Source organism: Amblyraja radiata, chromosome 17 (genome assembly GCF_010909765.2).
Source record: "Amblyraja radiata isolate CabotCenter1 chromosome 17, sAmbRad1.1.pri, whole genome shotgun sequence".
In the NCBI taxonomy this organism is placed as follows: domain Eukaryota; kingdom Metazoa; phylum Chordata; class Chondrichthyes; order Rajiformes; family Rajidae; genus Amblyraja; species Amblyraja radiata.
The window spans coordinates 45,767,771-45,784,165 of NC_045972.1; the positions used below are offsets into that span (position 1 = coordinate 45,767,771).

The 16,395-nt window shown below is 46.0% G+C and overlaps 1 protein-coding gene across 4 annotated transcripts in view; it reads right to left on the reverse strand.

Annotated features, from left to right (window-relative positions):
- The window catches only part of heatr3 (HEAT repeat containing 3), a 48,175-nt gene that overhangs the window by 14,505 nt on the left and 17,275 nt on the right, over positions 1–16,395 (reverse strand). For all 4 annotated transcript variants that reach the window (XM_033036366.1, XM_033036364.1, XM_033036365.1 and 1 more), the window contains exons 6-8: positions 11,926–12,066; positions 7,686–7,978; positions 3,376–3,466 (exon numbers count right to left, since the gene is read on the reverse strand). In XM_033036366.1, the coding sequence (XP_032892257.1) occupies positions 3,376–3,466; positions 7,686–7,978; positions 11,926–12,066 (525 nt within the window). The remainder of the gene's footprint in view (positions 1–3,375; positions 3,467–7,685; positions 7,979–11,925; positions 12,067–16,395) is intronic.

A 16,395-nucleotide genomic window follows, 5' to 3' on the forward strand; every position in this document is an offset into this window, starting at 1 on the left:
TCAATGCTTTGTGTTGTGATGAGTGAGCAGGGGAAGTGGTGATGTAGTAAACGGGCTGGCCACTGGAGGGCAGCATTATTCCAGAAGTAACAGCAGCAATTTGACCAAAGCCTAACCTTGAAAAAAAAAACATGTCACCTCTCGGAGTTGGTGGAAACCCTAAACGATCAAAGCAGCGGCAGAGTTGCCGCCGCACAGCGCCAGAGTCCCGGGTTCAATCCCGACCACGGGCGCTGCCTGTACGGAGTTTGTACGTTCTCCCCGTGAACTGCGTGGGTTTTCTCCGGGTGCTCCGGTTTCCTCCCACACTCCAAAGACTTACGGGTTTGTAGGTTAATTGGCTTGGTAAAAATGAAAATTGGCCTTAGTGTGTGTGTGTGTGTGTGTGTATATATATGTGTGTGTGTGTGTGTGTGTGTGTGTGTGTGTGTGTGTGTGTGTGTGTGTGTGTGTGTGTGTGTGTGTGTGTGGATCGCTGGTCGGCGGGGACTGGGTGGGTTGAAGGGCCTGTTTCCACGCTGTATCTCTAAACTAAACTAAAGCCCATCAGGCAAGTTCCCTGCATCCTCTCCACCGCCACCCTCTGGCTATTCTTCAAACCAGGGGTGGGGAACCTTTTCATGTTGGAAAGCCGCATGAAGTTCGCTGTAATCTAATAAAGCCGCATCCAAGATACTTCAATCAGATATACTTCAAAATGTACATTATTTTGTTAAAATAGCCCTGATGACTTACTAATGTTTTAATTGTGGCCGTCAGTCGGGGAGGATTAGTTCGTTGAATCTTCTTTTACTCTTTGGTATTTTAAATACGTTCATTTTAAGATTAAAATTAAAATAATAAAAGACGAACAAAAACATATTAATAATAATAAAAGGATTTGTTCTACAAAATTTGGATTCATTCAAAAGGCCGCACTTAATGGCTTAGAGGGCCGCATGCGGCCTTAAGGCCTCATGTGTAGGTTCCCCACCCCTACATCAAACCCTGTTGCCAGAACTACAGCACCGAACACAGGAGGCGATCTCCTTGCGGGCGAGAGATGGGCATAATATGTCCAACATCTCCAACAATGTTTAACATCTTCTGCAAACTTTATTTAATACCAAATAAACTACTTTGAATGTGGACACAAGGAACTGCAGATGCTGGTTTCCAAAAGAAGGCACAGAGTGCTGGAGTAACTACATTTCTACATTTGCAGATGAGAGACCCAACCAGAGTATCACCCATCCACGTTTAGTTTACCATAGACACTATTCAATAGGTGCATGAGTAGGCCATTCGGCCCTTCGAGCCAGCACCGGCATTCAATATGATCATGGCTGATCATAATTTAGTTTAAAGATACAGCGCAGAAAAAGGCCCTTCAGCCCACCGAGTCCGCGCCGACCAGCGATCCCTGCACGTTAACACTACCCTACACCAGGGCCGGCGTTAAGCCGATTTGACCGATTGCTCACGGCCATCATACACAAACGATTTGTTAACTAGTGCTGTTAGCACATCTTAACGGTAAGTACTTAACACCTTGTTATGCAATGTCATGAATCTGCATCTATCCGCATTCCTCAGTAAATGTTATAGTGTTTTGAACAAGTATTAATGACGCCGTGTTCCTTTGAATAAAATTCACGCGGCGTCATTAATACTTGTTTAAAACACAATTACATTTACTGAGGAATGTAGATCGGTGACACGTTGAGAATTTCATTTAACTCACCATCATGAGTGAGGGCCCCGGACCGCGAGAAGGGGCTTCTTCCTGGTGTGCAGGTTTGTCATTCACCTACCGACCCACGTTGTGTCCAAAGATCTTGGATCCAGTTCCCTTTTGAACATCTTATAGCGGATCTTTGGTTGTGTCTCCCTGTCTTTTGCTCACTCCCTCCCTCCCTCTTTCTCTCGCGCTCTCTCTCCCGCTCCCCATATTGTCTCTCTCTAGCTCTCCCACTCCCTCTCTATCACCCTGTCCCCTCAGCATTCCCGGAATGACGTTTTGCAGTAGACAAAAATGCTGGAGAAACCCTGCGGGTGAGGCAGCCGCCTGGCCCGCTGAGTTCCTCCAGAACTCTGTGTTTTTTGTTTGGCTCTGAAGTTGAAGTTGGCTCAGCGGGACGGGCAGCGGCTCTGGGGAGAGGGTTGTGTTTCTGGTCGAGACCCTTCTTCAGACAATCACAACTAATCTCACCGACGAGAGTTCAGTTTAGTCTGAAGAAGGGTCTTCTCTCTAAAGTCGCTGCGCTGCCTGCCCTGCAGAGTTACTCCAGCTTTATGTCTATCTTCAATTTCAGAGAATTACAATTTCTCACGGGGGGCTTATAACGTCTCTAAACCCCTCTGGGACCCTCTGAACACCTCTAAACCCCCTCTAGCCCCCCTATTTCCCTCTATTCCCCTCTAAACAATTGTAAACACACCTGAACCCATCTGAAGCCCTCTAAACATCTCTAAACCGTTTAAACCCCTCTAAACTAGGAGGCTGCAAGGTGACTTGGATAGGCTGGGTGAGTGGGCAAATGCATGGGAGATGCAGTATAAAGTGGATAAATGTGAGGTTATCCACTTTGGTGGCAAAAACAGGAAAGTAGACTATTATCTGAATTGTGGCCGATTAGGAAAAGGGGAGATGCAACGAGATGCAACGAAAAATGCTCACGGCAGACCAAACGTGTTAAACAGAAATTGGTCAGATATTGAGCTTTACACAGTGAGAAATCATGTGAAATAATCACTGAATTTAATTTTAAATGAATGTACCTGCATGTTATACTGTTTAGTTTGGAGATACCACCAGATTAGTTTGGAGATACAACCAGATTAGTTTGGAGATACAACCAGATAGTCCACTGAGTTCGCACCGACCAGCGATTTTTGTTACAGATTTGACAAATTTATTTGGCGGCCAATCAAACGCTGTCTCTAAGGGGGGTGCATCCAATCACCAACCAGCTTGCTTTAAAATTCCCGAAACTACACGAAATATAAGCATACATAAATTTTTACTTTTCTAGAGTAGGGGCCCCGCCATCAGTTTTCTAATTGGGCCCCGCAATTCCTAGCACCGGCCCTGCTCTACACACACTGGTGCCAATTTACATTTATACCAAGCCAACTAACCTACAAACCTGCACGTATTTGGAGTGTGGGAGGAAACTGAAGATTTTGGAGAAAACCCACGCAAGTCACAAGGAGAACGTGCAAACTCCGTACAGACAGCACCGAACCCGGGTCTCTGGTGCTGTGAGGCAGCAGCTCTACCCGCTGCGCCACCGTGTTCTCCAGAGATGCTGCCTGACCCACTGGGTGACTCCAGCGCTCTGTGTCTTTATTTGCAGAAGAGAATAATGTTGGAACTAGATTTCATTCCAATACCTTCAGAACAACACATGTTCACGATGATCTCCAGGGCAGTCTGTTGTGCAGCAAGAAGGGCAGTCGCGAGCCTCAACTCCTCACTCCGCACCTAACAACAAATAATAGTTGACAAAGATCAGCTCCAGACATCGCTAGCAACCCCATCCCACTAAAAACCTAATGATACTTCAAACTTTCATCACTATTCAATGTTACAGTTTAGTTTAGAGATAGTGTGGAAACAGGCCCTTCGGCCCAGAGTCCGCGCCGACCGGCGATCGCCCCCCTTATACTATCCCACACACGGGCCAAAATTAACCTACAGACCTGCACATCTTCTGGAGGTGCCGCTGAGAAGCCTCGCGGGTCGACGGGGCCCGTGTCTGGGGCCGGGGTCGGCGTCACAGAGAGGATCCGGCAGCGTTAGTGAAGAGGTCGGTGCGGCGGTCGATGATGGCGCCGTCCGATGAACGAGGACGGACCACGTGGAAGTGAGGACGCCGCTGCCGAGGAGGACACGGCGTGGGGGGACCGCCGTGAGGGGGAGGGGGGGGAGAAGAACGAAGGGGGACCTAGCGCGGGGATATTTTCTAAATGAGGAGGAGCTGCGTTGTAATGCAACGCAAAGGGATCTAGGGGTAGTAGTACATGAATCACTAAAAGTTAGTATGCAGGTGCAGCAAGCAATCAGGAAGGCCAATGGAGTTTTGGCCTTTATTGCTAGGGGGATTGAGTATAAAAACACGGAGGTCTTGCTGCAGCTGTACACAGTATTAGTGAGACCACATTTGGAATACTGTGTACAGTTCTGGGGTCCATACTTAAGAAAGGATGTACTAGCCCTGGAGGCAGTGCAGCGAAGGTTTACAAGATTAATTCCTGCAATGAGGGGATTGACATATGAGGAAAGGTTAAGTAGGCTGGAACTCTACTCTTTGGAGTTTAGAAGAATGAGAGGCGATCTCATTGAAACATATAAGATCGTGAGGGGCCTTGATCGGGTGGATGCACCGAGGATGTTCCCAATGATCGGGGAAACTAGAACTAGGGGACATAGTTGCAGAATAAGGGGGGGCTCTTTTAAAACTGAGATGAGGAAGAACTTCTTCACCCAGAGGGTGGTTAATTTATGGAATTCACTGCCCCAGGGAGCAGTGGAAGCAGAAACGTTAAATATATTTAAGTCTAAAATAGATGGTTTTTTAGCTGCCAAGGGGATAAGGGGCTACGGGGAGAGGGCAGGGATATGGACCTAGGTATGGTTAGTATAGTAAGACCTGAGTGATCTCCTGGACAAGTGTCGATCGCCTGGATTGGGGTCGGAGAGGAATTTCCCGGATTTTTTTCCCGAATTGGACCTGGGTTTTTATCCGGTTTTTTGCCTCCCCCAGGAGATCACGCGGTTCTTGGGGTGGAGAGGGGTGATAGCGGTATAAAGGGGAGGGTAGTGTCTTGTGTTCTGTGTCTTGTGTCTACTGTTTGTGGGTAAGGGTGTCTGTTTAGTGTTCAGCCATGAGCGAATGGCGGTGCGGGCTCGACGGACCTGGTGGTCTACTCTCGCACCTACTTTCTATGTTTCTATGTTTCTATGATACTTTGTAACCATTTAAGTGTCGTTTATGTGGCGACTATTTCACCGTGACTTGTCACATGTGACAATAAAGTATTCAATTCAACTCAATCCAATCTTTGGCATGCGGGAGGAAACCAGAGCACCCAGAGGAAACCCACGTGGTCACGGGAAGAACGTGCAAACTCTAACAGACAGCACCCGTAATCAGGATCATACCCGGGTCTATGGCGCTGCAAGGCAGCACACAGATTATTCGGCGCCCAGATGGTGTATTCTTTCTGGAGTAAAGAGTATATCAGTTCACAAGGCTAACATGGCCAGAAAACAAAATAATAAAGTGAAATAATGACGTTTAACTTGTTAGATATACCGCCACGCCAAACACGGGCACTGGTATCAGAGCAGTTGTAAGAAATATCAAAAACGACACAGAGTGCTGGAGTAACTCAGCGGGTGCAGCAGCATCTATGGAGCTAAGGAAATAGGTAACGTTTCGGGCCAACGAAACGTTGCCTATTTCCAGAAGGGTTTCGGCCCGAAACGTTGCCTATTTCCTTAGCTCCATAGATGCTGCTGCACCATAACTCAGTGGGTCAGGCAGCATCTGTGGAGAACATGGATAGGTGACGTTTCACAGAGTGCTGGAGTAACTCAGCGAGTCAGGCAGCATCTGTGGAGAACACGGATATGTGACGTTTCAGGTCGAGACCCATCTTCGGACTCACCTATCCATGTTCTCGAGAGATGCTGCCCAGAGTCGCAGAGATACTTCAGCACTCTGCGTTGTTTTTTTCTGTAAAGCATCATCTGCAGTTCCTGGTTTCCACAGGAAATAACACCTGCCTTCTGTGTAAATCCATAGTTAATCCCATCGGCATCAACAGGAAACACAGGTATTTTGTTCAAAGTGAAAGATAATTAATAAATCGCAAGAACGTCACAATGTAAAAGAGGCGAAGTATCAATTTGCAGGAATGCAGTGCGCCTGCGTGAAGCACAAGAGAAATATACGTTGGATTTTCCTTTACAATAAAAACCGTGTCCTATTCTGCCCCAAATGCTTTGGGTATTTACAACAAAAAAATACACTTCTTAACCAATACAGGCACAAACCGCCCCAATCTGAGAAATCTATACAAAGACGGAATCAAATTTATTGTAAATTAATTTAAAATATCAATGCAGGTGAATCAAATAGATTAAAGGTAAATAAAAATGTATGCAGATATTTTATTTTATATGGTTTAAATTTTGGAAAAAAACGCCTTCTGTACTTTGAAAAACTTTAAATGATCGCACAATAAATGACATTGAAAATGTCTCGATCTAGATAGGGCTCTTACAGATAGCGGAGTCAGGGGATATGGGGAGAAGGCAGGAACGGGATACTGATTGGGGATGATCAGCCATGATCACATTGAATGGCGGTGCTGGCTCGAAGGGCCGAATGGCCTACTCCTGCATCTATTGTCTATTGTTTTAACTGGTCATTATATTTGATTCATAGACTTAGCTGTCAGTGTGGACAGCTAAATTAAGTTCTGTTAATTTAACGCATCTGTCTAGTTACAGAATGAAATAACTATCGTCTATTACTAATTATAATGGTAGCTGTTAGCAATGCAAAAAAATGAAAATGGGAAGAGCAACTTCCAGTGCAGAAGAAAGGACAGCATTTTATTTATGAAATCAACAGGGCGGCACAGCGGTGCAGCTGGTAGAGTTGCTGCCTCAGTTCCATCCTGGCTCCGGGTACTGTCGCTGTGGAGTTTGCGCGTTCTCCATGTGACTGTACGGGTTTCCTCCGGGTGCCCTGGTTTCTTTCCACCTCCCAAAGGCGTGCGGGTTTGTAGGTGAATTAGCCCTCTGCAAAACTGCCCCCAAGTGTGTAGGGAGTGGATGAGAAGGTGAGATAACATAGAATTAGTGTGAACGGGCAATCGATGGTTGACTTCCAAAACCTGCACGCTCTCTGGAGTGTGGGAGGAAACCGGAGCACCCGGAGAAAACCCACGTGGTCACGTGGAGAACGTATAAACTCCACACAGACAGCACCCGCAGTCAGGATCAATAGACAATAGACAATAGGTGCAGGAGTAGGCCATTCAGCCCTTCGAGCCAGCACCGCCATTCAATGTGATCATGGCTGATCATCCCCAATCAGTACCCCGTTCCTGCCTTCTCCCCATATCCCCTGACTCCGCTATTTTTAGGAGCCCTATCTAGCTCTCTCTTGAAAGTATCCAGAGAACCTGCCTCCACCACCCTCTGAGGCAGAAAATTCACCACTTTCTGTGCGAAAAAGTGTTTCCTCGTCTCCGTTCTAAATGGCTTACTCCTTATTCTTAAACTGTGGCCCCTGGTTCTGGACTCCCCCAACATCGGGAACATGTTTCCTGCCTCTAGTGTGTCCAAACCCTTAATAATCTTATATGTTTCAATGAGATGCCCTCTCATCCTTCTAAACTCCAGAGTGTACAAGCCCAGCTGCTCCATTCTCTCAGCATATGTCAGTCCCGCCATCCCGGGAATTAACCTTGTAAACCTACGCTGCACTCCCTCAATAGCAAGAATGTCCTTCCTCAAATTAGGGGACCAATCCTGCGCACAATACTCCAGGTGTGGTCTCACTAGGGCTCTGTACAACTGCAGCAGGATCCCGGGTGTCTGGCGTTGCAAGGCAGCAACCCAATCGCAGTGCCACCAGGGGAATTAAATAGTATGCATCACAGAGCGATTTTCACAACGCACTTACAGGTAGGAAGTCCGAAATTTCTTCACTCGTGCCGTCTCCCGCTTTACTCTGTGGCGATATTCCCAGCGCATCATCCTCGGGATTGGGAGTACCGTTCTGACGAGTGTCGATCATTTCCTCCTCCATCTCGGACCCTGCCTCGGTCTCGAGGGCTGTCCGCGCAGTCTGACTGAGAGTTACAATCGTCTGGCTGGCGTTCCTGTCCAGGGTTTCCGCCAGGATCCTGATCACGGCGCTGATCGTCTCTGCCTGACTGCTGCAGGGGACAACACTCTTCACATTCCACACGGTACCTAAAGGGAAATGTTACTTACAATCAGTAGATGTGTGTGATAATAAAGCAAGATGCTGCAGCAAGGCAAGTCACCAGGCACCAGTGTCCCTCATCACTGCCGATTACACTGCCTGCAGCAACGCACTGCATCAAATTACACTTTTTATTCATTAACCATTCAAAATGCATGAACTTGGGGAATATAAACTCACTGCAGCTAAACATGCACATGTCATGAACAGTGCATTCCTTCTGCAGGTGGCAACATTTAGCATTGATGAGAAAGAGAATTTTCCAGCTGCTATAATCCCAAGTTTAGTGCTTTTCAACAGCTAATCAACAATGTGCACATAAAAAATTAAGCTATGTTACAGTTAGACAACAGACAATAGACAATAGGTGCAGGAGGAGGCCATTTGGCCCTTCGAGCCAGCACTGCCATTCAATGTGATCATGACTGATCATCCCCAATCAGTACCCCGTTCCTGCCTTCTCCCCATATCCCCTGACCGCTATCTTTAAGAGCCCTATCTAGCTCTCTCTTGAAAGCATCCAGAGAACCGGCCTCCACTGCCCTCTGAGGCAGAGAATTCCACAGGCTCACCACTCTCTGTGAGAAAAAGTGTTTCCTCGTCTCCGTTCTAAATGGCTTACTCCTTATTCTTAAACTGTGGCTCCTGGTTCTGGACTCCCCCCAACATCGGGAACATGTTTCCTGCCTCTAAGCGTGTCCAAACCCTTAACAATCTTATATGTTTCAATAAGATCCCCTCTTATTGAAACAGTTACGTGTACCGAGGTACAGTGAAATGTTTTTGATCACTGCACCTCGGTACACGTGACAACAAACTAAACTGGAACAATGCTTCATATATATTGTGCTTACTCACTTATACAGTGCCCTCCATAATGTTTGGGACAAAGACCCATCATTTATTTATTTGTCTCTGTACTCCACAATTTGAGATTTGTAATCGAAAAAAATCACATGTGGTTAAAGTGCACATTGTCCATTTTTATACATTTTGGTTTCACCATGTAGAAATTACAGCTGTGTTTATACATAGTCCCCCCATTTCAGGGCGCCATAATGTTTGGGACACAGCAATGTCATGTAAATGAAAGTAGTCATGTTTAGTATTTTGTTGCATATCCTTTGCATGCAATGACTGCTTGAAGTCTGCGATTCATGGACATCACCAGTTGCTGGGTGTCTTCTCTGGTGATGCTCTGCCAGGCCTGTTTTGCAGCCATCTTTAGCTTATGCTTGTTTGGGGGGCTAGTCCCCTGAAGAGTTTTCTCTTCGGCATATAAAATGCATGCTCAGTTGGGTTCAGATCGGGTGATTTGGGTGATTTGATTTGGTCTCCTAATTTGAGGAAGGACATCCTTGTGATTGAGGCAGTGCAGCGTAGATTCACGAGATTGAACCCTGGGATGGCGGGACTGTCATATGAGGAAAGATTGAAAATACTAGGCTTGTATTCACTGGAGTTTAGAAGGATGAGAGGGAAATCTTATAGAAGCATATAAAATTATAAAAGGACTGGACAAGCTAGATGCAGGAAAAATGTTCCCAATATTGGGCGAGTCCAGAACCAGGGGCCACAGTCTTAGAATAAGGGGAGGTCATTTAAGACTGAGGTGAGAAAAAAACGTTTTCACCCAGAGAGTTGTGAATTTATGGAATTCCCTGCCACAGAGGGCAGTGGAGGCCAAGTCACTTGATGGATTTAAGAGAGAGTTAGATAGAGCTCTAGGGGCTAGTGGAGTCAAGGGATATTTCAGATTCAGATTCAGATTCAGATTCAGATTCAATTTTAATTGTCATTGTCAGTGTACAGTACAGAGACAACGAAATGCATTTAGCATCTCCCTGGAAGAGCGACATAGCAAATGATTTAAATAAATAATAATAAGTGATAATAAGTGTCCGGGGGGTAGGGGGGGGTGATTGGCAGTCACCGAGGTACGTTGTTGAGTAGAGTGACAGCCGCCGGGAAGAAGCTGTTCCTGGACCTGCTGGTTCGGCAACGGAGAGACCTGTAGCGCCTCCCGGATGGTAGGAGGGTAAACAGTCCATGGTTGGGGTGAGAGCAGTCCTTGGCGATGCTGAGCGCCCTCCGCAGATAACGCTTGCTTTGGACAGACTCAATGGAGGGGAGCGAGGAACCGGTGATGCGTTGGGCAATTTTCACCACCCTCTGCAATGCCTTCCGGTCGGAGACAGAGCAGTTGCCATACCATACTGTGATGCAGTTGGTAAGGATGCTCTCGATGGTGCAGCGGTAGAAGTTCACCAGGATCTGAGGAGACAGATGGACCTTCTTCAGTCTCCTCAGGAAGAAGAGACGCTGGTGAGCCTTCTTGATCAGAGTTGAGGTATTGTGGGTCCAAGAGAGGTCATCGGAGATGTTGACTCCCAGGAACCTGAAGCTAGAAACACGTTCCACCTCCGTCCCGTTAATGTGGATGGGGGTGTGCGTGCCGCCCCTGGACTTCCTGAAGTCTACAATGAGCTCCTTGGTCTTCTTGGAGTTAAGGGCCAGGTTGTTGTCAGCGCACCATGCTGCTAAGTGCTGGACCTCCTCCCTGTAGGCCGACTCATCGTTGTTGCTGATGAGGCCAATCACCGTTGTATCATCTGCATACTTGATGATGGTGTTAGTACCATGTACAGGTGTGCAGTCATAGGTGAAGAGGGAGTAGAGGAGGGGGCTCAGCACACAGCCCTGTGGAACGCCGGTGTTCAGGGTGAGGGTTGAAGAGGTGTGCTTGTCTAACCTAACAGACTGGGGTCTGTTGGTTAGAAAGTCCAGTATCCAGTTGCAGAGGGAGGGGTCGATGCCCAGGTTACCGAGTTTGGTGATCAATTTGGTGATATTTCTGAGGTGATTCACTTTTTAAACAGGTTTGAGCAGAAATAGTCACTTTTTTTTTCAATTAATCCAACTCAAGTGTGGGGAGAAAATGCATGTTCTTATTGACATGGTATAAACCTCCTCCCCCCCCCCCGTTACCTAATCAATGGGACACTTCTCACGTGGTCCTGATGCATGTTGACTTGTGTTAATAAAAAAAAACATTCCAAGGCCTTTGCAAAGAGCATCAAAATAAATTATGAGCATTTATTATATCAAATCCGATAAACAAACTGAATAAGGTTCCAAACCCAAAACATCACCTAATCATGTTCTCCAGAGATGCTGCCTGACCCACCGAGTTACTCCGGCACTTTGTCGTATTTTGTAAAGCAGCACTTGCCGTTCCTTGCGACATGCATCAATGTCATCCTTTGTAGATCTCTTCCTCCTCCAGTTAATAGGATGCAAAAGCCTGGATTAGTCAACAGACCCTACTGTACAAACTCTTTTCTCAGCTGTTTTAGTTTTAGTTTTCGAGATACAGCGCGGAAACAGGCCCACCGGGTCCACCCCAACCAACACACTAACACTATCCTACACACAAAAGGGACAATTTAACCAAAGTCAATTAACCTACAAACCTACACGTCTTTGGAATGTGGGAGGAAATCAGAGCACCTGGAGGTAACCCAAGCAGGTCACAGAGAGATGGTACAAATCCCGTACTGACAGCACCCGTAGTCAGGATTGAACCCCGGGTCTCTGACGCTGTAAGGCAGCAACTGCTGTGCCACCGTGCCGCCCTTAGCTCTGCTGGTTTGCACACAACAAAAGCTTTGCACTGAACCTTCGGTACATGTGACAATAAACTAAACTGAACATTTTCTTTGCAGGAAGGAACTGCAGACGCTGGCTTACACCGAAGATAAACGCAAAATGCCGGAGTAACTCAGCGGGTGAGGCAGCATCACTGGAGAAAAGGAATGGGTGACGTTTCAGGTCGAGACCCTTCTTCAGACACAAACAGGACTCGGGTAAACATTTTGTATGCCTGGACAGATGACAGAGAAGATTTTAAATTATTTTTAGTGTGCGCCGTTACCTGCTACAAGTGTCCTCAGCAGCAGATGGTCTGGGGTATCTCCTGAAGATAAAAGCACCACCTCCAACACCTGCAGGACTTGCGGAGTGAAGGCTGCCAGGAGCTCAGCATTGTCTTCAGCAACAGTCTGCAGACAATAAGCTGTGGATGGAAGGCACAGATTTACCTCAGTTACATTCAGCCTCACACAGAGTAAGGCAACACATAAAGCTGTGACAACGTTTTTGATAATTTAAATGTAATCCAAATTTCAGCTGAGTTAGTTGATACGGCACAGTGTGTTGAAGATTCTGGAATGGGATTCAAGATTCAAGAGAATTTATTATCATGTGTCCCTGATAGGACAATGTAATTCTTGCTTTGCTTCAGCACAACAGAACATAGTAGGCATGACTACAGAACAGATCAGTGTGTCCATATAACCATATAACAATTACTGCACGGAAACAGGCCATCTCGGCCCTTCTAGTCCGTGCCGAACACATAATCTCCCCTAGTCCCATATACCTGCACTCAGACCATAACCCTCCATTCCTTTCCCATCCATATAACTATCCAATTTATTTTTAAATGATAAAAACGAATCTGCCTCCACCACCTTCACTGGAAGCTCATTCCACACAGCTACCACTCTCTGAGTAAAGAAGTTCCCCCTCATGTTACCCCTAAACTTCAGTCCCTTAATTCTCAAGTCATGTCCCCTTGTTTGAATCTTCCCTACTCTCAGTGGGAAAAGCTTTTCCACGTCAACTCTGTCTATCCCTCTCATCATTTTAAAAACCTCTATCAAGTCCCCCCTTAACCTTCTGCGCTCCAAAGAATAAAGCCCTAACTTGTTCAACCTTTCTCTGTAACTTAGTTGCTGAAACCCAGGCAACATTCTAGTAAATCTCCTCTGTACTCTCTCTATTTTGTTGACATCCTTCCTATAATTAGGCGACCAAAATTGTACACCATACTCCAGAATTGGCCTCACCAATGCCTTGTACAATTTTAACATTACATCCCAACTTCTATACTCAATGCTCTGATTTATAAAGGCCAGCACACCAAAAGCTTTCTTTACCACCCTATCTACATGAGATTCCACTTTCAGGGAACTGTGCACAGTTATTCCCAGATCCCTCTGTTCACCTACATTCTTCAATTCCCTACCATTTACCATGTACGTCCTATTTTGATTTGTCCTGCCAAGATGTAGCACCTCACACTTATCAGCATTAAACTCCATCTGCCATCTTTCAGCCCACTCTTCCAACTGGCATAAATCTCTCTGTAGACTTTGAAACTCTACTTCATTACCCGCAACCCCACCTATCTTAGTATCATCTGCATACTTACTAATCCAATTTACCACACCATATACCATTGTATAAATATATACACACATGAATAAATAAACTGATAAAGTGCAAATAACAGATAATGGGCTATTAATGTTCAGAGTTTTGTCCAAGCCAAGTTTAATAGCCTGATGGCTGTGGGGAAGTAGCTATTCCTGAACCTGGTCTATACCGAAGAACTATACCGCACAGGGTAGACACAAGATGCTGGAGGAACTCAGCGGGTCAGGCAGCATCTCTAGAGAGAAGGAATGAGCGACGTTTCGGGTCGAGACCCTTCTTCAGACTTCATGTCAGGGGAGGGGGCGGGACAGAGATAGAATGTAGTCGGAGACAGTAAGACTAGTGGGAGAACTGGGAAGGGGGAGGGGATGGAGAGAGAGAGAAAGCAAGGGCAATCTGAAGTTAGAGAAGTCAATGTACACACCAATAATTCAGCTCATCTGAACACAAGTCCTTTTTCATTTATTTTTTAAATGCCATTGTGCTTCTAAGCTTTTCAAATGTGGATACACTTTATACCACTAGATGGCTCCAAATCTAACCTGGTCCATATTTCAATATCTTGCATAAAACTTCATGAACCCACCTCTAAATATAACCTCTCACACCTGCTGTCTTTTTATCTCTGGTCTTTGTCCACCATCTGCCTATTAAAAATCACCCACACCTAAATCAGTCTGAAGAAGGGTCTCGACCCGTAACGTCACCCGTTCCTTCTCTCCAGATGCTGTCTGTCCCGCTGAGTCACTCCAGCATTTTGTGTCTATCTTCGGTTTAAATCAGCATCTGCAGTTCCTTCCTACACCTATGTAAACCTATTCCCATTCAGGCTTTGCATGCCCTGTGCCTCCAGCTTTCCCTCCCCTCCACCCCCCCCCCTTCCCCTTACAGTCTGAAAGGTTCTGACCCAAAACATAATCTTCAGTCTGAAGGAGGGTCTCGACCCAAAATGTCACCTCTTCCTTTGTTCCCCAGAGATGCTGACTGCCCTGCTGAGTTACTCCAGCACTTAGTATAAACCAGCATCTGCAGTTCCTTCCTGCACATCACCTGTCCACGTCCTTCAAAGATGCTGCCTGATCCGCTGAGTTACTGGAAGGGTCTCGACCCCAAACGTCACCTATTCCTTCCCTCCATAGACGCTGCCTCACCAGCAGAGTTTCTCCAGCATTTTTGTCTACCTTCGATATTTCCAGCATCTGCAGTTCCTTCTTAAACGCGGAGTTACTCAAGCACTTTGTGTCCTTAATAAAAAGACTCCGCTACGTGAATTATATTTTCTACTTTGTTGCTAAGATATCATTTTGGTGGTTTTAAAATTTCTCTGACGAGCAATACAAATTTCAAACTCCAATCTGTACATTCATTTGCTAATTCTTTATAAGTGCATGAATAACTTTTATTCATTTCCGAGAAAATTGTGAAAGAACTGTGTAATACACTTCATGCAGCTGAGGTTTTTATCCACCTTCAGGGATTTTTAATTTAGTTTAGAGATACAGTGTGGAAACAGGCCCTTCAGCCCATCGAGTCTGCACTGTCGAGCGATCCTAACACACTAACACTATCCTACACACACTTGGGGCAATTTTCAATTATACAAAGCCAATTAGCCTACAAACCTGTACGCCTTTTGAGTGCGGGAGGAAACTGGAGATTCCGGAGAAAACCCACGTGGGAACGTATAAACTCTGTACAGACAGCACCCATGGTCAGGATCGAACCTGGGTCTGGGGCGCTGTGTGGCAGCAACTCTACCGCTGCACCACCGTGCCTCCCTTGTTTTTCCCAACAAATCAACATATCTTAAGAATCAAAAAGAACTCGGGACAGATTTCATACAAAGTATAAAGAAGGGTCTTGTTTTGAAACCACCGATCGATGTTCTCCAGTGATGCTGCCTGACCTGCTGCGTTACTCCAGCACGTTGTGTCTATCTTTGGTATAAACCAGCATCTGCAGTTCCTTGTCATTACATTTCAACTAAAATCCTTTGCAATATTTAAGAAATGGCAACTTACATTCTGCCCAATGCTCCATTTCACCCGCGTTCATCTGAGAATATCGCCATGGGACATCAACTAATCTCCAGAAAGAGGTCGCCATCTAGCATGAAACCAATCTTCAAGCCTGAGACCAATAACCAATTAACTGACCTCAAGTTCACTTGAAAAATTTACATGCGGTGAGTTATTTGGATTCACACGGTGAAGAGTGAGTGGCCTTAAACACGCAGGGGAAGGTTCGTGGCCACCACACACATTCTTTGAGATCAGATTACTCCAGAGCAAAGTCATTGGACATCTGCTGGGAACATTATCCATTTGACCAGAATCAACATCTTAAATTCAAAATGATCCTGCTTCACATGGTCTTAGCACTAGAAGACATTCAAGCTTATTTCTGCAAGTGCAGGGAGACAAAATACTTTGGAGAATATCTTGAACGTAAGATAGGAGCAGACCATTTTGAGAGGAAGCGAGAGTCCCTTTGATGTCCTTTACAATTCAAGACCATCCATCCATCCAAGACCACGTAATGGCAGAGAATTGTGGATACGGCCCAGACCATCACGTCTGAAGAAGGGTCTCGACCCGGAACGTCACCTATTCCATCGCTCCATAGATGCTGCCTCACCCGTTGAGTTTCCCCAGCATCTTGTCTACCTTCACATAAACCAACCTCACTTCCATTGACTCCATCTACACTTCACGCTGCCTTGGCAAGGCCAGCAGCAGAATCAAGGACAAGTCGCACCCTGGCCACTCCCTCTTCTCCCCTCTCCTAAAAGGTAAACACTTGTGAAAACGCACACCTCCAGATTCGGGGACAGTTTCTACCTACCTGTTATGGCAACTGAACCATCCTATCACCAACTAGAGAGTGGGCCTGAGCTACTATCTGCCCCATTGGAGACCCTCAGACTATCTTTGATTGGACTTTACCTTGCCCTAAACGTTATACCCTTCATCATGTATCTGTACACTGTGAACGGCTCAATTATAATGATGCATTGACTTTCCGCTGACTGGTTAGTAGGCAACAAAAGCTTTTCACTGTACGACGCATGACAATAAACTAAACTCAATTTGTTTGCCTTCTTCTCCATGAGACCCCTTGCATT